This window comes from Dendrobates tinctorius, unplaced genomic scaffold (genome assembly GCF_039654945.1).
Source record: "Dendrobates tinctorius isolate UK_male_01 unplaced genomic scaffold, ASM3965494v1 ptg000196l, whole genome shotgun sequence".
In the NCBI taxonomy this organism is placed as follows: domain Eukaryota; kingdom Metazoa; phylum Chordata; class Amphibia; order Anura; family Dendrobatidae; genus Dendrobates; species Dendrobates tinctorius.
The window spans coordinates 28,606,837-28,629,674 of record NW_027361863.1 but is presented as its reverse complement, the minus strand read 5'-3'; the positions used below and the strand labels follow the sequence as shown (position 1 = coordinate 28,629,674).

The 22,838-nt window shown below is 50.1% G+C and overlaps 1 protein-coding gene across 5 annotated transcripts in view; it reads right to left on the bottom strand.

Annotated features, from left to right (window-relative positions):
* Positions 1–22,838, bottom strand: part of ADD3 (adducin 3) — an 80,747-nt gene that overhangs the window by 4,474 nt on the left and 53,435 nt on the right. For 2 of the 5 annotated variants that reach the window (XM_073553092.1, XM_073553091.1), the window contains exons 3-16: positions 15,535–15,750; positions 11,069–11,207; positions 10,785–10,829; positions 9,944–10,095; positions 9,435–9,515; positions 9,203–9,352; positions 8,672–8,815; positions 7,692–7,790; positions 7,094–7,276; positions 6,095–6,355; positions 5,775–5,894; positions 5,436–5,522; positions 5,231–5,327; positions 4,657–4,740 (exon numbers count right to left, since the gene is read on the bottom strand). In XM_073553092.1, the coding sequence (XP_073409193.1) occupies positions 4,657–4,740; positions 5,231–5,327; positions 5,436–5,522; positions 5,775–5,894; positions 6,095–6,355; positions 7,094–7,276; positions 7,692–7,790; positions 8,672–8,815; positions 9,203–9,352; positions 9,435–9,515; positions 9,944–10,095; positions 10,785–10,829; positions 11,069–11,207; positions 15,535–15,729 (1,837 nt within the window). In that variant the 5' untranslated portion in view covers positions 15,730–15,750. Of the gene's footprint in view, positions 1–4,656; positions 4,741–5,230; positions 5,328–5,435; positions 5,523–5,774; positions 5,895–6,094; positions 6,356–7,093; positions 7,277–7,691; positions 7,791–8,671; positions 8,816–9,202; positions 9,353–9,434; positions 9,516–9,943; positions 10,096–10,250; positions 10,421–10,784; positions 10,830–11,068; positions 11,208–15,534; positions 15,751–22,838 lie in introns of those variants that run through there. The other 3 variants (XM_073553094.1, XM_073553093.1, XM_073553095.1) reach the window with 3 other exon arrangements.

Genomic DNA, 22,838 nt, shown 5'->3' with positions numbered 1-22,838 from the left:
GACGTTTCCTGTACTTCCTGACCAGGTTTGCACAAACTGCAGCAGGGATATTGGCCCCCTCCTCCATACAGATCTTCTCCAGATCTTTCAGGTTTCGGGCTGTCGCTGGCAACATTGAGTTTCCGCTCCTACAAAGACCTTCTATTGGGTTCAGGTCTGGAGACTGGCGAGGCCACTGCAGGACCTTTAACCCCCAAACCTGTTTTCACCTTCTTGACTGAGCCAATTTTCACAATTCTGACCACTGTCACTTTATAAGGTCGTAACTCTGGAACCCTTCATTGGATCCCACTGATTCTAAGACAATTTTTATCATGAAATATTATTCTTGATGATAAAATATGTGGTAAAATTTCTTCGTTATGACTTGCGTTTATTTGTGGGGAAAAAATGGACATTTGACAAAAATTTTGAGAATTTAGCAATTTTCAAACTTAACCCTGATTTAAGGGCATAAAAAATTATGTAACATAAAATAGTTAATAACATTTTCAACATGTCTACATTACATCAGCACAATTTTTGATACAATGTTAGGAAGTTATAAGGGTTAAAAGTTGGCCAACAAAATTTACAAAACCAATTTTTTTTTTTTTGAGGAACCATCTCACATTTGAAGTGACATTGGGGGGCTATATGACAGTAAATACCCAAAAGTGACACCATTCTAAAAACTGCACCCCTCAAGATGTTCAAAACCACAATCAAGAAGTTTATTAACCCTTCAGGTGCTTTCACAGAAATGAAAGCCGTGTGCAATGATAAAAATGAACATTCAACTTTGTCAATTTTTCTTACGCAGACCGCAAAATTTTTATTTTTGCAAGGGTAACAGGAAAAAATAGACCTCAAAATTGATTGTGTAATTTCTTCTGAGTCCGCAGATACACTATATGTGGGGGAAAACTACTGTTTGTGCGCACAACATGGCTTGGAAGGGATGGAGCACCGTTTGACTTTTTAAAAGCAAAATTTTCTGGAAAATTAGCAGACACCATGTCACGTTTGGAGAACCTCTGATGTGCCTGAACAGTGGAAACCCCCCACAAGTGACACCATTTTGGAAACTATGCCCCTCAGGGAACTAAACTAGATGTGCAGTGAGCATCTTGCCCCCTCAGGTGCTTCACAGACGTTTAGAACATTGAGACGTGAAGAAAAAAAGAAAAAAAAAAAAAAAAAATCACATTCCCACAAAAAGTTATTTCAGCCCCAAATTTAGCATTTTCACAAGGGTAACAGGAGACATTGCACCATACAATTTGTGCAATTTCTCCTGAGTACGCAGATACCCCATATGTGGGGGTAACATACTGTTTGGGCACACGACAGGGCTCAGAAAAGGAGTGACGATTTGGAATGCAGACTTTGATGGAATGGTCTGTCTGTGTCAGGTCTCGTTTCGAGAGCCCCTGATATTCCTAAACATTGGAAACCCCCCACAAGTGACATCATTTTGGAAACTAGACCCCTAAGGAACTTATATAGATATGTGGTGAGCTCCTTGAGTCCCCAGGTGCTTCACAGAAGTTTATAACGTTGATATGTGGAAATAAAAACATTCCCACAAAAATTTTTTTTTTTTTTTAGCCTAATTTTTTTATTTTGTTTTCACAAGGATGGCAGGAGAAAATGGACCCCCCCCCCCCCAAATTGTGTTGTGGACTTTCTTTTTGTGGACTGAGTTTAAGCTTTTATTGGGAATATTTTACATAACATTTAGTTATCCTGCGCACTACACTTGAGCACTTACAGTGGGGTTTCCCTTTAAATTTCTGAGTGACGCAATTCAGATGAAACCCCCAAGAGATCCATTCACTATAATGTGGCAACAGAGTTAGTCTGGACTGTCTGGCCTCTCTTTAGTGATGTCCTTTACATAGGTGCAGAAACCTATGGTGACAGCACTTTGATGGACTAATAAAAAATTGGACACCGCTGGATCACAGGTCCTATGGCGTCCACAGTACCTCCATCTGCCTCACTATAGAGAATTATCCGCCGGGGTCCCGTCTGAATCACGCATTTCAGAGATTTACACAGAAACCCCGATGTAAGCGCTCAGTGCAGTGTGCAGGATAAATGTACGCCGAGCCTTACTGTGATCTTTGGGAGGCAGAATTAACAAATCCACAGCAGGTGAAGAATTGATTTTATTTTTTATACCGTTCCTCGTGCGGTATAAGTGATTAGGCGCCTTTATTCTTCGGGGTGGTGCGATTATAGCGATACCAGATTTATATCAGGTTTTTGTGTTTGGCTGTTGTCACACTAAAAGATGCTTTTTTATAGCTAAAACTAGTTTTTGCTTCAATATTTTGAGAGCTATAATATTTCCATATTTTGGCCCACACAGACTCATGTGAGGGATCATTTTTTGTGGGACAAGTTGATATTTTTGTTATTACGATTTTCGGGCTCATGACATTTTTATTTATTTTATTTAATCACTTTCTATGCTGATTTTTAGGAGACAGAACCCAAACCAGGAATTGTTTTCTGGGCTTATTTTAATACTGCTCCGTGTGTGGTAAAGTTGATAATGCAGCTTTATTATGCAGGTCAGTACGATTACAGAGATACCACATTTATACGTTGTGGTGCTTTTACACAAACTATTATATAAAAAAAAATATATATATATTTTTGCATCGCTCTATTCTGAGAGCTGTAACTTATTTTTCAGCTGTATGGCGGCTTTATTTTTGCAGGACAAAATGACGCTTTCAGCGCTACACTTATTTATATTCCTAGTTTTGGTTGCGTTTTATTCCACTTTTTTCTTTTTTTACGGTGTTCACTAAAGGGGTTAACTGGAGGGACAGTTTTATAGGTTGGGTCATTCCGGATGCGGCGATACCAAATGTGTACTTTTATTGTTTTGTATTTTTTTTTTCACAATATTTTTTTTTTTTAATTTTGTGCTTTTTAAAAAAAAAAAAAAAAAAATAATAATAATTTTACACTTTTTTTTCTTCTTCCCACTACGGGACTTTCACTTTCTGCAGTCTGATGGCAGAGTAATGCAGGCGCATTGTTATTCCTTATAACCCGTCAGTGCGGCAGACACAAGTTAGTTAGTTTAGGCGCAGTGCATGATCTAACTTGCTAGTGCCTGGTGACCCGGATGTAGTCATTACAACATTGGGTCACCATAGCAATGATCAGGACCACGCGATGACGTCATGGGGTCTTTGATCCAAGCGTGGAGGGGCTTTTCTTACCTCTGCCTGCTCTCTAAATGCTGTGTGCATTAAACTGCCGGGAGTGGTGCCCACACCGCTCCTCCTGGCACTGAGAACCGGGTATCAGCCGCTAAAATCAGCTGACACCCAGCAGCAACCGCTGGCACAAAGCCCTCTGTGCGCGGGCAATCGCCATGACGTACATCTACTGCATCGGTTGGGAAGTACTTCCCAATCATGACGTATATATACGGCAAATGTCAGGAAGGGGTTAATGCTTCTTACGGAGCCGCTCCTTAGTTGCCCCAGCTGTGTGTTTTGGGTCATTGTCAAGGTGGAAGACCCAGTCACGGGCCATCTTCACTGCTCTTACCGAGGGAAGGCGGTTGCTGGCCAAAATCTCTAGATACATCACTCCATCCATCCTCCCTTCAATACAGAATTGCAGAAAAGCACCTGAAAGTATGAGTTTCCCCCCATCATGCTTCATGGTTGGGATGGTGTTCTTGGGGTTGAACTCATCCTTCTTCCTTCAAACACGGCGAGTGGAGTTGATACCAGAATGTTCTATTTTAGTCTCATCTGACCACATGACTTCTCCCATGTCTACTTTGGATCACCAAGATGGTCATCGGTGAACCTCAGACAGACCTGGACATGTGCTGGCGTGAGCAGGGGGACCTTGTGCGTCCTGTGGGAGTATAATCCATGATGGCATAGTGTGTTATTAACAGTATTGTTTGAGACTGTGGTCCCGGCTCTCTTCAGATCATTGACCAGGTCCTCCCTTGTACTTCTAAGCTGATTCCTGACCTTTCTCAGAATCATCCTTACCCCACGAGGCAGAATCCTTCATGGAGCCCCAGACCGAGGAAGATTGGCTGTCATCTTGTGTTACTTCCATTTTCTAATAATCGTGCAGACAGTTGTCAACTTCTCACCAAGCCGCTTGCCCATTGTCCTGTAGCCCATCCCAGCCTTGTGCAAATCTACAATTTGGTGTCCTTAAACAGCTCTTTGGTCTTGGCCATGGTGGAGAGGTTGGAGTGTGATTGAGTGTGGACAGGTGTCTTTTATACAAATAATGATGTCAAACAGGAGCAATTAATACAGGTAGGCTTCTTACAGAAAAACTATCAGGTGTTTGAGAGCAGAATTCTCGCTGGTTGGTCGATGATCAAATAATTATTTCATGCCATAAAATGCAAATTACGTAACAAACCTACAATGTGATTTTCTGGATTTTATTTTTAGATTCTGCCTCTCACAGGTGAAGTGCAACTACGATAAATATTACAGACCTCTCCATTCTGTGTAGGTGGAAAAATGTGCACTATCGGCAGGGGATCAAATACTTATTCCCCCCCCCCCATCGTATCAGGAGCACCCCACAAGACGTGACCCAGTCATCTGATCACTTCCCTGCCCATCCCCCACCCATTACATCAATGATTTGTTGCCCGGTAAATACCTGTGGTGCTCGCTGGCGTCGGGGGTGGGGACTGAGTTACGGGGGCAGAAGAGTCGTCTTCGGACATTAGATCATGCTCAGCATCTGCAGGTTACACGGGGTTAATTCACATGCGGAGAAAGAGGAGGGGAAGTTAATAAGAGGAGAACCGGACGGTGAGGAGCCTCTGCATACAATCTATTACTCCCCCTTATCAGCCATTACTGGGGCGAGGAGACTGTAGGGAGGGTAAGTAGTGTCCTATTAGGACTAGTGACGAGCAGCCCCCCCAGACGCTGCTGGACCCTCCAGTTTCTACATAGTTTGCATTGAGGGAATGACCCCTTTAGGGTTTCCCCCACGATACTGCTCGGTGGCACCCCGACCTCTGCAATCATTGCAGTAACAGCAGAGCGCCCCCTTCAGCTCATGTTGCATTACCCTCCCAGTATAATATTTTGCGGGTGGTCAGTACGAGTCGCCTCCATCTGTGAGATCATGCAGGTTATCCATGGAAAACGGCGCGTGTAAGGGTTAACTCATGCAGAATTAGGGAGCAGTGGATCCCGACCAGATCCCCCTGGGACCCACTCACCTTGTGTCCCGTTCTCGCCTTTCACCACCTCTAAGAACTGGCTGAACGGATTCGGAGGGGGAGGAGGCGCGTTCTCGTCTTCTTCAAACTGCATCATCTGTCGGGGGAACAGGACAGGTCAAGAAGAGCGAGCCCCCGATCCGAGAGACCCCGCATTAAGGGGGCAGTCCTCTAATAATACCGGCCACGTGGCGCAGACACTCACAGGAGGCGGCTTCTCCACCACGATCCCCGCCAGGACCTGTGACTGCGGCCCGGCCGTCTTCAGGTCGTAGCGATTCTGCTCCCGGATCTGTAAGTCACCAATCGTCGTGTTACTTCAGCCTTACATCACCGCGGCTTACATCTGCTCTGACATCCATTGCCCCCAGCTCCGAACACTGACCCGGAGGTTGTCAGAGACTGGCCCCTTTCATTGCTCAAGGAGGATATCCCCCCCAACTATTCAGTCATCGCAGCTGCAGGAGCATCAGTGACCCCCCCCCCCAACCTGCGACCCTCCTGCAGTTGCAGAACAACAACTCCCAGCAAGCCCAGCAGTCACCTTGTTTCTCTTCTCTAGGACGTCTGTCGGGTTGGTGTTTAATGGAACAAACTGGTTGGGGTCTTCGATCTTGATGGGATACCCGCTGGAAGACTTTGTGAGCTCGTCGGCTTTCATCCACTGCAAGGAAAAGCGGAAACGGAGGGAATGAATTCAAGAAGCCCCCCCACCAAAAATACTAGTCCAAGAGTCATCTTTTTTCATGTTCTGCAGCTCTGCTCATCCTAATCTTACTGGTTCAGCAGCAGAATGCCAAAATGGCAGAAATGACCGACACAGGGGGTCCCGGATAAAATAAGACCAGGGGGTCCCCGTCTCACCATGATCTTCGTCCTCGGGCTCATCTCCCCATTCATGGACTCCTCTGGGACGTGGACTCTTAAGTACGTGTTTGGAGAGTTCAGCCATCGCGTCTTTTCCCTCTGCTGCTTCTGAACCAGGAACTTAAGAGGAGAGCGCGGCATCCCCTGTTCGTCCTCGAAGGAGAAGGCTGTGACCGTGGCCGGGATTTCAACATCGCTCTTGTGACGCGGCTTCTCTCGTGTCAGCGGCTGCCTGTAAGCGTACCCCGTCCTGTAACCCTGCAGGTAGAGGAGGACGACGGATTATTTCTGAAACTACAGCAATATTGCCAAGTAGAAGTATCCCAAGACCTCAAAGGTGCAGTACCCATAAATAGCCACTAGATGGTGCCATGTTACATTATAAAATAGTGTCCACTGTAAAAACCGCAAACTAAAAATAAGTAGAGATGTAAAAATAATCAAAAACTGTGCAAAAGAATATAAAATATCGCTATTAGTTGTAGGACTAGAACAGTACTGAAAAACAGCCACTAGATGGTGCCATGTTACCAAGTACGGTACATTTGAAAAAAAACAAACAAAAAAAAACAAAACACAACACTGCACTCTAAATAGGATAAAACCCCGCCCAAATATTACAAATGTTCAGAAATACAGAAAAAAAAAGAAAAACAGACCCATCATGTGGTTACAAGGAGGTTCAGTACCAAAGATGGCTCTCTTATTAAATAAAATGGAGTTTTCATAAAAGCTATTTTTTAAAGACGAGAAAAATTAAAATAAAATGGAAATATTAAAAATAATCAGAAAGAATGCAAAAAAATTAAAATGTGAAATTGAACCCATCAGCTCTGGTTTTAGGGAGAGTTGCAGTACCGTAGAACAGCCACTAGATGGCGGTGAATTACAAAAGGAATTTATAGCAGTGTGCTCAGCTCCTCCAAGTTCTTCAGGGGCCCAATTAATCTTGGACACCCTCTTAAAGCTGCAGTACAGATTGTGTCATCCACTTACCAGATTGTCCAGCATTCGCATCAGAGATTCGAATTCCAGTTCCCCGACTTTCCACTTGTGCTGCCCCTCCATGTTCACCCCTCCCCCGCCTCCTGCAGCCAAGGCGTGTGTGAGGGGCTTGTACTTCTCCAAATCCAACAGCAGAAGGTTGTTTATGCCTCCAGACCCGGCCAAGGCATGGACCTGCGAAGAAATGACAGCATTAATGGAGGACAGGGCGCGGGGAGATAATCACCCCGGCATTTTATTTGCTGCAGAAAAGGAACAGGAATCTTTGGCTATTACCCTGCAGAGCAGTGTGCAGCCGTAAATGGGCCCCCAGAGTCCACAGACCCACTAGATGGCTGTAACCCCCACATACCAAGCGTCCGCTCCAGCAGAGAGTATACAAGACTATTTTAGCCGAGGACCCCCTTTACGGTTACACACCACAGTATCATTAGATTGCAAAAGTGTTCACATCCCATAAAGGGGGCTGTGTGAGACAGTGAAGCAGCAAACAAGGGACAAGATGCAGCCTGAGAGCCGACTGGAAGTCAGCAGAATGCGGAGCGCAGCTCTGGCTGTGACTGGAGTAATATCAGTCTCCTGCCCGTACCTGAACCTCACAGGCCAGCTGCACATTGAAGATGTAATGAAAGGCTTCCTCCACAGTCTCCCCGAGAGCCATCACCCCGTGATTCCTGAGCACCAAGACCTGCGGAGAGAAAATCCTCAGTAAAACAAAAGTGGACGACGCAGCTAAAGCGGCAGCCCCCCCTCCCCCCGCAGACGACGAGGCTAAAGCGGCACCACCCCCCGCAGACGACGAGGCTAAAGCGGCGCCCACCGCAGACGACGAGGCTAAAGCGGTACCACCCCCCCTCCCCCCGCAGACGACGAGGCTAAAGCGGCACCACCCCCCGCAGACGAGGCTAAAGCGGCACCCCCCCCCCCCCCCAGACAGCAAGGCTAAAGTGACGCCACCCCCCGCAGACGAGACTAAAGCGGCGCCACCCCCCGCAGACGAGGCTAAAGCGGCGCCACCCCCCCACGCAGACGAGGCTAAAGCGGCGCCACCCCCGCAGACGATGAGGCTAAAGCGGCGCCACCCGCAGATGGCGAAGCTAAAGCGGCGCCCCCCCTGCAGACGAGGCTAAAGCGGCGCCCCCCGCAGATGGCGAAGCTAAAGCGGTGCCCTCCCCCGCAGACGAGGCTAAAGTGGTGCCAGGTACAGATCGAGCGCAAGGCAAAAAATGAAGCTTAATGATTACACATTTCTATAACAGATTCTCAGTTCTTCACTGCTTGCTGTCAGTGAACGGAAGCATCAACCCCTAGTCCTGAACTTCAACTTCTCACAGATGAGGGTTTGTTACAATTGTATCCAGCGTAGACAATACTCTATGTGCCAAACACATCAGCAGCACAAGTCCCCCTCCTGTCCGATAGTTTGTATCAGTCCGGAGTCCACACGGTGTCTACACTGATGGAACTGTTACAAAGCCTCAGCTGTGAGGAGCATTAGATGGGACTGACAGCAAGCGCAGATGTTGGACACAAAGCGGATGTAAGATCTTCATTACTTATGAGTGTTACCTTGGAACGAGGCCCCAGAACTTTCTGCAGTTGGATCCTCTCCTGCTGCTCGTCCAGAGACCCCTGGTAATTGTAGTACGCCACGTCACCGAGCAGCAAGGCCTCCTGGGAGATGGGGAGGATGCCGCACTTCATGGATGAGACCTGACGAGGAGAGGAAGAGGCTGAAATATGGCCGACGACTGAGTGTGTTCTGTGCACAGGGAGCGCGGCCATCAATACCTCTGCTTGCCGACATCCAATGTGAGCATTCATTGTGTAGAGAATGAGGTGGTCGTGTGATGGACACGGGGGCACGGCTCGTGGGGGCACGACCAGGCCAGTGACCGCGGGATTGTGCCCTCGTGGCCGTCATGTAACGAGCCGCGCTCCCACTAGTCCGTCACATCATCGGGATGGATCATCCTCCACCGGAAGCACACAGTGAATGTTCTTACTGGATGACAGCAAGCAGGGGTCTTCAGAAGGACCCCTGCAAGTTATCCTTGTCGTCTGGTGCTAGTTGAGCGTTTGTGGCCGGGTGTCACTCACAGCGGCAGTGGCGGGGGTGTGTATATGGATCACACATCGCACGTCAGGACGGGTGGAGTAAATGGCCGCGTGGGGGCTGAACCCGGACGGGTCGACGCGCAGGTTGGTTGTGCCCTGATCCACCACTTCACCGATGATGTTCAGCTTCACCTGTACAATTAATATACTTATTAGGAAACCGTAAGAAAATGGCAGTGGGGGGGGGGGGGGGGGGGGGGGGCACCGCGCCTACCAGGTTAGAGGCCGAAGCTTCAGAGAAGGAGAGGCCTCGGGGAATGATCAGGATGTGGTCCTGCTCTTTGCTGACCCGAACCTGCAGAAAAATAAGGTAAAAATTACAATTTTGGGGGCTGAATCCCGGGAGCGAATTATAATCCTCTGCAGTGCCCCCTGATGGCCGTCATGTGTCACTGCACCGACATCCAACACTAAACTTTGCACAAAAAAAGTAGTAAAACTTCTGCCCCATAAATTGCAACTTTTCGAGTCTGCAGAACCAAACCGGCCCCCACACCTTTGTGTTATATTTTCACACAAAATCTTTGCTGGCTGTTAAATGAATGGAAACATTCCAGTTTCCATCCAGAAGCTCAAACCCTTCCGACCCTGCTGCACATCGATGTACCAATGGGAGCACTGAGGAGAGGCGGCTCAGGAAACAGAATAAACTAACAGCAAAATGGTGAAAAATTGAAAGTCAGAAGGAAAGCTGCAGAAGTCGCCCTGAAGTTCTGTACGTACCGTGATGTAGGCGCTGGAGAGGTGTGCCCACCCGAAGAGGTCGGCCAGGCGGTACATGGACGCCAGCTTGCAGCGAGTCAGCTTCTCCCCCTTCACCAACAAGCTCTCGACGGCCGGGTGGATGTCGTTCACCGGAGTCACCATCCCCAGACCTGGAAGAGAAGAGCGGTGGTTAATTACTCGCCTCCCCCACTTCCAGTAAAAGCCCCCCGGTAAGGCAGGACGGACATAAGCCGCAGCAATAATGACATAAAAAGGATTAGGAGCAAAAGCTTCCAAATGATTGAAAAAAGTCAAAGCGCCCTACCCTTCCCCATGGCAGTGTGATCAGTAGGGGGCGCAATAACACCTAGTAACCGGCACCGCAACCATCAGAAGTTCAGGGGGTCAGAGATCCGGTAATTATAGATGTGAAGGATTTAATCCCCCGGCAGCCGCCGCAGCCGCCGCTCTCCCCGCGGTGACTAGGAAGGTGCAGCCGAGCCCTGCAGCTTGTTTACAGCTGCCAAACCTTTGTACCTGCCTATCAGTCGCCCTCAGGACACATTTATGGATGGGCGTGCCGGTGCGGGACGCGGCCAAGAAAACACGGGCGACGCTGACGATAACCATAATCATTTCACTTATTATTGGAGCGGCTGCAAAAGTATCCATGGAGCAGAAATCCGGAACACACGAGGCCGGCGCTCGAGGGTGAAAAGTCCTCGGCTGAAAAATCTATATGCAAAAAAGGGATTTCAAAAATATTCACGCCCCAGGGCGTCTCCCTTTTTTTTTTGAAGCTGGTTGCATATCTACAGACAGAAGCGCACACAGAGCGACAAGAAGAAGAAGTATTCACCCCCTTCCGGAAGTTTCGGGCTCGTCGGACTGAACGGCCTGTCGTCTTCAAACAAAACATTGCATTAGACAACGGAACTACATAGGGTTAATCGAGCGGCTAGACCACCCAGAATTAAATGCACCCCCCCATCCCGGACATATATACCTGTAACAAGAATGGGCTCGGATGCTACACCCCTTTAACGTGGGGGGGGGGGGGGGGGGGGGAAGGTTGATGGACGGTACGGACCGGGAATCTGGTCTCAAACTCGGGCAACTCTACAAAAGTTACCGAAAACTTACTGAGCGGAGACGAGGAGAAGCCGGCGAACGAGCTGGCCATGACGTAGTCCGCGATTTGCTGCAGCGCCAGCAGCCCCGTCGGGTTGTTTCCTTTCTGCCTCTGATCCTGAATGAGACTTTCCAAATCTTCGCGAAAAGCCTAAAAAAAAAAAAAAAAACACAGAAAAGCCAATTACAAAGAGAAAGGTCTGTGCTTCATCTCCTGTTGCATTACATTGTGTCGTTTTCTCCTTTCACACCTTCAGAGCTGCATTCACAATTCTGCTGAGGGAAAGTACCACAGCTCCGAAGCCGACAGATAAGCATCCGGATGGTGAATGCAGCTCTGGAGGTGAGTGGAGCATACGACGAGATGTAGCCATGAGTGCAATGACTGCTGTTATTCTGATTTCCACACCTTGGTCTGACTGATGGATAGAAGCGAGTGGAGGGATCAGCGTCACAAGGACATGCATCACCCCTTATCTTCAAGGTTCTGACCAGTGACACATACTATTGGATCTGCTCTTCCCTGGTGGTCGGTGTTGGGGGGCTGCACCCGTCCATGGACCCCCTGCATTATTGGCTTCGCCTCTTTTCAGTGTATCAGCGAGTTCTGCAGCAGAACAATTCAGCTGCCGTCACAGCCGGCAGGACGTGTGTTGGCAAGCATCACGGACGTTAATTGACTTTTTGACGTTAATTAATTTAGTGCCGGGGCGTAGGAGCCGCTAATTATCAGGATGGGTCAGCTCGTGTAGGAGGACGACCCTCAGCACGTCAGCCATTCCTCCTACACAAGAGTCTGGGAAACTTCCATCAACAGCTCATCCATCTGTGAAAACGCCAGGGAAATAAAATCCCACCAGCAACTCCGAGAGCTGAAGAAATGTGTCCAAAAACAGGAGAAAGTGGGACCAGTCCTAAAACTGGAAGCCTCAGCTGAACGGATGCACCTCTTGGTCACATGCCCTTCCCCGTCTTCTCTTGTGCTGCACCTCTGCTCTGGAACTCACTGCCAAAGCCAAACGTAAAGCTTAGAAACTGGCCTACTACTGAATCATCCAGATCTTCTCACGTGCTGCCCCTACTCTCTGGGATGCTTTCCACGCAACAGAAGCTCACTGAGACTAACATCCCTCCCGTCCATAATCGCGGTCGCAGACGACCAGCAAAGCTTCCTTCAGGAACCGCGTGGACACCAGTTACTTCTAAGCAACAATATAATATCCTTTCCATCGTCTTTTAGGACCCTCAGATCTTCACCCATCCTCTAGATCATGCATCCACCGGGCAGACAGGAGTTTTCTACATAAAGGGAAACTGTCCGCAACATTTTTGGCAGACTAGGGCAGTCTGATACTCAGCTCATCACCATCTGATGCAGCAAAATTTGCCTTCTTATCTGTATGTAAATTATACTTCAAGTTTTCCAAGGCGGCGATGGACGGGTCAATGTTGGTCCATGGCTCCTCTTCACTTTTTCCCATCCGGTATGGCCCTACGCTGCATGAGCGACCGTGGAGACGAGAGTCTCTATTGCAAGACGTCACCCCTGCGACCGACTGGGTCCGTGCGCATGCACCACCTCCTCTTGGCGCGCGCATGCGCAGTAAGAGACTGAGTATACCCACACATATTAGCAAAGTGCGCATGCGCCGGCCAGAGATGCAGGTGGCGTCAAACAGCAGAGCCAGGGACTCCCGGAGCACAGACACGGCCCCGGGAAACACTGGGTTATTTGCATGATAAAAAGACAAATTGAGCAATGCAACAAAACTAAATAGTCGTTCATATTTCTTCCTCTGATTACCTGCTGAAAACGCTGCTGACAAGTTTCCTTGAAAAGTTGATAAAAGTTTGGAATCTGATTTATATCGTCCATTTATGCCAAAAACCAAGAAACCGAACAGCGAATCCTCGTGAAGTAATCCTGCAGAATCACCGCCAACTAATCACTGGCCGTACAGTGCCCCCCGCCCCTCATCTGTAGGGTGTGCTCCAACAATCCCCCCCCTATCCTGAGACTCTCATTTAGGACTTCTCTCGTGCTGCACCTACGCTCCGGAATATCGCTGCAACTAGAAGCAAAATCATCAATAAATTTTGTAGTGTCAGAACATTTCCACTAAGTGCGACTGTCTGGATCAAGAGTAGAAACCGCTCGTTTGTTCCTCCCATTGCTCACATTTCCCGCATCTGCATACAATCCTTCCCTCCCAAGTCTCTTCCAGTGCTGCACCCGTTAGCTGATCTCTCTTCTGCTTGGGACTAATGGCCATCAACACGTAATCCCAGGACAATGAGGCAGATCACACCCAATCCAGAGCCCTTCGTTCTCCTCCTTCCCGGCCACCCGTCAGCTCACGGTTCCCTGGGTCGTCTTGAACCCATTCAACAATCTTAGAACTTCTCTCGAGCTGCACCTATTTTGTGGAACTCGCTTCTACCTGCCTGAAGTTCAGAGGTTCCGCAGAAAATCTGACAACCCAACACAAGGCTGTCGTTATTAGGTATCCGGAAATGACCCGACTGATGAAAGCAGCAGTGACAATCCCCATCCAAGTCTGCTGTAATAATACGATTTCGGAATGAGGGGCTCTCCTAGGACATCCCTCATTGACGATGCATACGTTTACAGGTTGTGCATGCAGTCCATCTCCAGCAGGGGGCACTCTCATACTTATCGACAGCTATCAGATGGGAAACTCAACAGGTTGAGGGGTCCAGGTCTCCGCTGCTGCAATGCAGGCTCCTCCAACTGCTCGACAGCAACATTAGTGTTAGATTACATCAGATATATTGCAGAGTTGGCACAAACGGGGCACAAGGGCACCAAGGCCAATATCCCAGTAAGTGCGGAAGTGTACCCTGATCCCGACTGCACCTCTAACCCCCACCCCAATCAGATTCCCTGCCTCTTAAAAGGTTAACGTGGGCTGCAGCCCTGAGCCAGCTCCCCCCGTCCTCCGCCCCCGCTGCTCCCCATTGAGAGCCGGACACTCTTGTGATTGTGTAATGAAGCGAAGGGCACCGAGAGGAGCGAGGGAAGAATTCCAAAGCCCTGCAGCCCTGGCCGGGCAAGTGGAGGCCAACACCGGGGTCTGTCGGGAAGAGGACCCCACGGGGTGCCGACTCTGAATAGAGAGCAGCCAGCAGACAGGATTATCTGAGGCCCAAAGCTAGAAATCCAGGATCCGCCAGCTGTGGCCGCACAGCGCAGATGTAGCAGAGTCTGTCGCCTACTTTTTAGGAAAGTAAATCAAAATTGATCACAGATAACTGGGTGGGATCATCACTTGTCGCAGGTGACACCCTGACCCCGGCTGCACCTCACACCCTCACGCCTCACCCCTGCTGTGCCTCACGCCCCCGCCCCCCCGGCTGCACCTCACACCTTTGCCCCTGCTGCGCCTCACACCCTCACCTCGCCCCAACTGCGCCTCACTCACTCACCCTGCTGCGCCTCACACCTTCGCCCCCCCCGGCTGCACCTCACACCTTTACCCCCCCCCGGCTGCGCCTCACACCTTTACCCCCCCCCCAGCTGCGCCTCACACCTTTACCCCCCCCAGCTGCGCCTCACACCTTTACCCCCCCCAGCTGCGCCTCACACCTTTGCCCCCCCAGCTGCGCCTCACACCTTTGCCCCCCCAGCTGCGCCTCACACCTTTACCCCCCCCAGCTGCGCCTCACACCTTTACCCCCCCCAGCTGCGCCTCACACCTTTGCCCCCCCCAGCTGCGCCTCACACCTTTGCCCCCCCCAGCTGCGCCTCACACCTTTGCCCCCCCCAGCTGCGCCTCACACCTTTACCCCCCCAGCTGCGCCTCACACCTTTACCCCCCCCAGCTGCGCCTCACACCTTTACCCCCCCAGCTGCGCCTCACACCTTTACCCCCCCCAGCTGCGCCTCACACCTTTACCCCCCCCAGCTGCGCCTCACACCTTTGCCCCCCCCAGCTGCGCCTCACACCTTTGCCCCCCCCAGCTGCGCCTCACACCTTTGCCCCCCCCAGCTGCGCCTCACACCTTTACCCCCCCAGCTGCGCCTCACACCTTTACCCCCCCCAGCTGCGCCTCACACCTTTACCCCCCCCAGCTGCGCCTCACACCTTTACCCCCTCCAGCTGCGCCTCACACCTTTGCCCCTGCTGCGCTTCACACCTTTGCCCCTGCTGCGCCTCACACCCTCACCTTGCCCCGCCCCTGCTGCGCCTCACTCACTCGCCCTGCCCCGGCTGCGCCTCACACCTTCGCCCACCCCCCGGCTCCACACCTTCGCAACTACTGCGCCACACACCCATGCCCCTGCCGCGCCTCACACCTTCGCCTCGCCCCGGCTGCACCTCACACCCCCTCGCCTGCGCCTCACTATACCAATGTTACTGAGACAATTCCATCCTGGGCCAAAGATTATCTGCTCTCAGACACAATGGCGAAACTTTCCGCACAGAACCCACAGACGCCGGGCTGGACCCACTCACCGGGCTCTTGAGGATCTGCGTGACTCTCTTCTTCTGCTCCATCATGTTGAAGTCCTGGCGGAGATCGGGGGACATGTTTCTCTCCCGGAGGTAGCTGGGGTCATTTTCATTGATGCGGTCGAAGTAGCGCTCTTTGTGGGGCATGCTGGGTGGGGGCGGGGAGGTGATCACCCCCTGGCTGGATCCGGAACTCATGGCGCAGTCACAGGGTCTCGCCTGAAAGAGAAAGCAGGTCATCACCTTATAAGTTAGGAGAACGAGCCCCCATATAGGGCGACATTGGAGGTCTTAGGTGGCACAGGGTCACCTGGTGTGAACACGGCTGTGACATACATGCTCCAGCTCCCAGCAGACAGATGGCCTCATCCCTCCCGCGTCCAGACTGCGCCCCAGATATGTTGTGAAACCTGAGAGGGTCACATGGCGGAATCAAAGACGAGGGATTATCTGACGACGTAGAAGCGTAGAAAACACAACAGCGCCCACGTCCGCGACGCCACAAACCCCGGCCCGAGTGCACAGACCCCCTCTGAAGAAAGCCCGCCGCTAATCCCCTACAACATCTGCGCAGGCGGGAGCGCAGCGCAGGGGGGAGCGCAGCGCAGGGGGGAGCGCAGCCGCGTTCTCATCTACCGCAGGTTACACATCTTCATTTGCTGCCATAAAAATGTATTCACAAGAATGGAGACGTCCTCCAGAGGAGATCCCACAAAAGTATCCAACGCCAGACTGATGCACTAACCACCAGGACTGGCGAGACTGTGACAAACCCTCAGCAGTAATTCACTTATTGACACGTGAGAAATCGAAGCCCAAAGTAAAAGTTCATCAGAAGCCTGGCGGGCCGAGCGTCAGTGATGTCATCGTGCAGATCACACGACCTCCGCTCTCCTATCATTAACTTCTCCTGACATCTGAACTTTAGTAACTTTTTCACTATAATCGCCGCGTCCCCCCTCTGGACCCTCCATATTCCCATGGACCCATTTCGGGGGGGGGGTTGTGTATTTTTCTAGTCCGTTTCCTATTCATTGTTCGGACACCATCTGCACATGACAGCGGCTTTCCTGTCCTCGCCGTTAACCCTTTAGATGCTGACAGGACTCCGCCATACGGAAATGCACATCGCGAAGCGACTTGCCCGCCGCCAGGTCAGGATGCGATCACGGCACTGCCCGCTACAGCTGTAACAGACCCTCAGCTGTGACAAGCTAGGTCACGATAGGTTTCATGTGCAGATGATGCCCCCCAGCGATGTCCCCATTTAGTGACGGTGCAGCACCTCGCTGACGCCGGATAAACATGTCGTCAGGCCAGAACATAAATAAAACTGCGCTCACGGGCATCACATGGCGGTACAGTTATGGCCTGTGCTGCGATCTCTGCCCGCAGACCGTTTTGGGACGTACGGACGGTCATCTGGCGGTCAATGGCATCACATGATGATTAAAGCTTTGTAATCACAGATGTGACTGTTGCCCCCGACAACCGGAGTTGTGATACAAACAGTTAGAATGGATACATTGTATCACACCACGAGAACAAAACTTCCCATCGGCGGTAGAGGAGCTGCCGGCGGTGGTCAGAATCTGGATGTTACCAGGGGTAACTTATTGCGACATCTCACCGCACCAAGTAATCGCAGCAGAGGATGGCAAAGCGTGTAACTGCAACTTGATGTGCCGCTATTCGTCCTCCTAAGGAACGGACACAAGATGCTGACGTGAAGGACGTTGCAAGATGCCGTGCGTCAATAGTGTCCTCCAAGCACAGCCAAAGCTGCATTCAAAACGCTGCAATTTTATTTCTCACTGGTGCCCCCTGCTGGTTCTGTCCTGTGGCGCGCATAACGCCAGATCCTGGATAAAAGTGCTGCAGAGCTTTATTTCAGAGGCTCTTAGCATTGCCTGCCTCAGTCTCAACTTAAAATACGGAATTTTACTCATGCACTTGGTGGCAGGATGAATCCCAGAAGAGAACATATCTTTGGCCATCAGCTCCTACCACTGATGGAAGCTGCAGACACCCTCTGCCCAGCCCGGGCTGATAAGGGTAAATTGTGAGAGTGGCGCTTGGTTCAGGCCCGCGTGCTCGCTACGTGCTGGGACGGCCGGGTCACCTCGCTCGCCTTTCAAATTTTAATTAGAAGGAGAGAAATAATAAAAGGCGCTCCAATTATCTGGGACAGGCACACACGTCACGTAACCGGGTTCACATGCCGCTGAGACCTTCTTGGCAGATGACAGGTGCTTGTAGTGCGCTTGGTGCTGCGTCTATGGAAAGCTGCAGAGAATCAGATTCTAAAGACACAGGCGTCTCATTGTGGGGAAAGGAAAGGGCACCCGTGCCAGTCACTGGAGGAGCCATGAAGTCATGCGTCAGCGATGCCCGGCCTCATTAACCCCAAAGGGGTGCTTTATGGACACAAGCATAGGGCATCACCAGGAGACCTACTATCACGCAGCACCCACCATATCCCATGGAGGACAAGGACCAACCTGTGTGTGTAAAGAAGCTGTTAAATGCGTCGTCAGGGGCGTCACATATTAACCGTGTGGTTTCTAGAAGTGTAACATCAACTAATATTAACTGGCACCTCGTATCTGAGGAGAGATGAACCATAGAGGAGACAAACCGGGCACATCAGTGGATGGGAAGAGTGGAAACGCGTCGGCGGTCTCGTGCAGCGCTTCTCACACGCAATTTCTTTTGCCATTTAGGCACTTTAAAAAACGACACATGATCCCAATCATTCCTTGCCGGTGGAGCCTCGCTTACGGCCTGAGCGATTAAAGGGTCTTCCAATGGGGCGGGGCTAATACTCGCTACATTTGTAGCAAAAGCTTTTACTTTTTTGAATATTTGTAAAATCTGGTTAAATGTGAGCAACATATAAAATTATACAGATGTGTCCCTGTGCTACCCTAATGTTTGGTAACGGGTCTCCCAGCTGGTCAATGCCCTGTACGAGCCCCCTAGCGAGCGGTTATCAGGCTGGAAACGTGTGGTGAAACAGATACATGCGATCGCAGCTCCGGCATCTGGCGGTGGTTAACATGACAAAGTCCTGACGGGGATTTGGGAGTCTGACATCATCCTCATAAGATTATATAACCTGGAGTCAGACGGAGAAAGGCTGCGCCGATCAGCCCTACGTGACACCATGGGGCGACCCTCGAATGGGAGGGGCCACGTCTACTAAACATCCGTCAGGGACACGAGAGCAGTGATCGTGGGGTCTAAATGTATCACGTCACACAGACAGACGACCCGAGATACTGCAGATTCCTCTACTGCTCTGATCACATCCAAAGCTGCAAGTTAATGTCTCACTGCTGCCCCCTGCTGGTTCAGTGGATTAACATATTTAGAAAAAATAAAAAAAAACACACACCATCTCCCGCGCCACTCTGTGCACCATTGCGTTATTTAACATCACATTTTTGCCTCTAGTAACATCCAAACCTGCAATCAGCAGATCAGGATAACAACCCTATTAAGCACTGTAATGGTGACAGTGGGGTTCACCGAGCTCTCCGCCCAGGATGACCAGGTACAATATGGCGCACAGATAGGGTATCCGCAGTCCGCCACATATCAGCCTCCCACCTCCCGCCCTGTGTTTCCAGTCGCAGACTCGTTCGCTGGAGCTACTAAGGAAGGGTTATAGAAAGGACGCTGAGAATCCACTTGGCAGGCAGACGGCGTCCGTCGTGGGGACTGCGAGGAAGGTCGCAATGTATTTCCGTTATTACAAGCAGCTGGAGAATCACAAAATGCGTCTTCTAACAGGAAAGATCTGTGTAAGCAGCTCATCACCAGGGGCGGGGGGCAGCGCAGGCACGCAACACCGGGCTTAAAGGAGCACTCCAAACCACCCAGCATTTACTACTTGTTCAATGTCTATTGTATGTACACAGTGACCCCACCAGCAGAATAGTGAGTGCAGCTCGAGTATAATACAGGATGTAACTCAGGATCAGTAATGTAATGTATGTACACAGTGACTGCACCAGCAGAATAGTGAGTGCAGCTCTGGGGTATAATACAGGATGTAACTCAGGATCAGTAATGTAATGTATGTACACAGTGACTGCACCAGCAGAATAGTGAGTGCAGCTCTGGGGTATAATACAGGATGTAACTCAGGATCAGTAATGTAATGTATGTACACAGTGACTGCACCAGCAGAATAGTGAGTGCAGCTCTGGGGTATAATACAGGAGGTAACTCAGGATCAGTAATGTAATGTATGTACACAGTGACTGCACCAGCAGAATAGTGAGTGCAGCTCTGGGGTATAATACAGGATGTAACTCAGGATCAGTAATGTAATGTATGTACACAGTGACTGCACCAGCAGAATAGTGAGTGCAGCTCTGGAGTATAATACAGGATGTAACTCAGGATCAGTAATGTAATGTATGTACACAGTGACTGCACCAGCAGAATAGTGAGTGCAGCTCTGGGGTATAATACAGGATGTAACTCAGGATCAGTAATGTAATGTATGTACACAGTGACTGCACCAGCAGAATAGTGAGTGCAGCTCTGGGGTATAATACAGGATGTAACTCAGGATCAGTAATGTAATGTATGTACACAGTGACTGCACCAGCAGAATAGTGAGTGCAGCTCTGGGGTATAATACAGGATGTAACTCAGGATCAGTAATGTAATGTATGTACACAGTGACTGCACCAGTAGAATAGTGAGTGCAGCTCTGGGGTATAATACAGGATGTAACTCAGGATCAGTAATGTAATGTATGTACACAGTGACTGCACCAGCAGAATAGTGAGTGCAGCTCTGGAGTATAATACAGGATGTAACTCAGGATCAGTAATGTAATGTATGTACACAGTGACGGCACCAGCAGAATAGTGAGTGTAGCTCTGGGGTATAATACAGGATGCAACTCAGGATCAGTAATGTAATGTATGCACACAGTGACTGCACCAGCAGAATAGTAAGTGCAGCTCTGGGGTATAATACAGGGTGTAACTCAGGATCAGTAATGTATGTACACAGTGACTGCACCAGCAGAATAGTGAGTGCAGCTCTGGAGTATAATACAGGATGTAACTCAGGATCAGTAATGTAATGTATGTACACAGTGACGGCACCAGCAGAATAGTGGGTGCAGCTCTGGAGTATAATACAGGATGTAACTCAGGATCAGTAATGTAATGTATGTACACAGTGACGGCACCAGCAGAATAGTGAGTGCAGCTCTGGGGTATAATACAGTAGGCAACTCAGGATCAGTAATGTAATGTATGCACACAGTGACTGCACCAGCAGAATAGTGAGTGCAGCTCTGGAATATAATACAGGATGTAACTCAGGATCAGTAATGTATGTACACAGTGACCGCACCAGCAGAACAGTGAGTGCAGCTCTGGGGTATAATACAGGATGTAACTCAGGATCAGTAATGTAATGTATGTACACAGTGACCGCACCAGCAGAATAGTGAGTGCAGCTCTGGGGTATAATACAGGATGTAACTCAGGATCAGTAATGTAATGTATGTACTCAGTGATAGGGGCATCCAATAATCCAGAAGATCTGATAATCTGGCCCGATCCTTCAATACCCTGGATTACAGGAGTCCATGACAGCGCTGCGCCCTCATGGTGTCCTCTGCAGGGATCCACATTATGGGATCTATCTCCTGTCTCCATACGAGCAGTCTGGGATCTTGGCAGCGGAGCGGGGATCCGGCACTCGGCTGCTCACTTGGAACGTCGAGATCAGGAAATAATTACGGTTCTGAGTGCGGTGGTAAAATAACTGACTAATCCGATGTATAAAAATCTGTGGTCAGGAGCATCAGCGTAATAAACAGCAGTGTGTCTCGTATATGGGGGCTCAGCCCAAAAATAAGGATCACTGCAAGTTCTTGTGGGGACCCCGCAGACTTGTGGCTATGGGGGCGGAGGGGCTCTGCTGCATCGCTGCAGAACATGCACATTCCAATATGGATAATGTCTGGGTGCAAAACCAAGAAAACCATAAATTACTATATACAGGGGAGAAAGGTGGAGCAATGTGCGGGGTCTTTTCTCCATAAGGGGCACAGCACGATGTAGAGGCCCCCTACCGCCGGCAGGAAGCTGAAGCATCGGCGCTTGCAGGACTCTCAGTGACAGACGCCTGGTAGTCGCCCTCTAAGTGGCTGCGGCTTCCCCAGTCATGGAGCTTCTTCCTGGGAGGAAATGATTCCTCCGTGGAGCCGGCGCATTGATGACGAGGAAAGACCTAAAATCCTGCAACTCAAAGCGCGGTAGCAAAGGATAATTAATCTACCCTTCACTGCTGCTCATCCTGAACCTTCTGTTTCACACACACAAAGCTACAACCAAAATGAAGACTGAGCATACACAGTGGCTTAACAAGCAAACCCTCACTCTCGTCGGGACCCCCATCCGCCCCCTCTCGTCGGGACCCCCATATGCCCCCTCTCGTCGGGACCCCCATATGCCCCCTCTCGTCGGGACCCCCATATGCCCCCTCTCGTCGGGACCCCCATCCGCCCCCTCTCGTCGGGACCCCCATCCACCTTTCCCCACCCTAGCCTCAGGACCCCAGGTCACCTCTTCTCTCCGGACTCCGTCCAGCTCCCCCATCTCCCTCCTACAGAAACCATCTTCTTTGTCCTTTCCAGCTGGATGCCAAACAGGGCAGAAGAAGAAACCTCACCAAAATCTGATTAATAGGTCATTAAGTGGCCATCTCTAGGTTACAAGCTGTGGGTCCAATTCAGTGACAATTCTACTGTCTGTTATGGGCGAGCTGCCCGACAACCACTGACAAGACTACTAGTTTGGCCATGTGTGGCAAGTTGTCAGCTGTGGCTGGTTCTGTGACCAGAGGAGGAACAAGTAGATCCAGCTCTTAAGTATTAATCAGATTGTTTTCTCTTCTACGTCGGTGACCAGTGCTGCCCCCTTGTGGCAGTCTGCACACTCCGCTTTAGCTCTAACCTAATGCTGAAGCGTCAGCTGGTGATCGACTGTCTACATGACTGCCAGCACCACGTCATCGCTGTTATCAGCCAAATTTAGCTCAGCTGTACTGTCTACCGAAATCCACTCCTATGCTTCATACTTTACACTGCAGCTATGCTCTAATACAAAACAACAAATCATGGCGGCTATGCTGCATTATCAACTGTAGGGTGAAATGTATCTCCAGTTATTACAAGCTCATTCACATGCTCCATTACTCCCTTATGCTTTACACTGCAGCTCCACTTGGTAAGAAGATGATCGGACACACGGAAGTTATATCCATTGTAG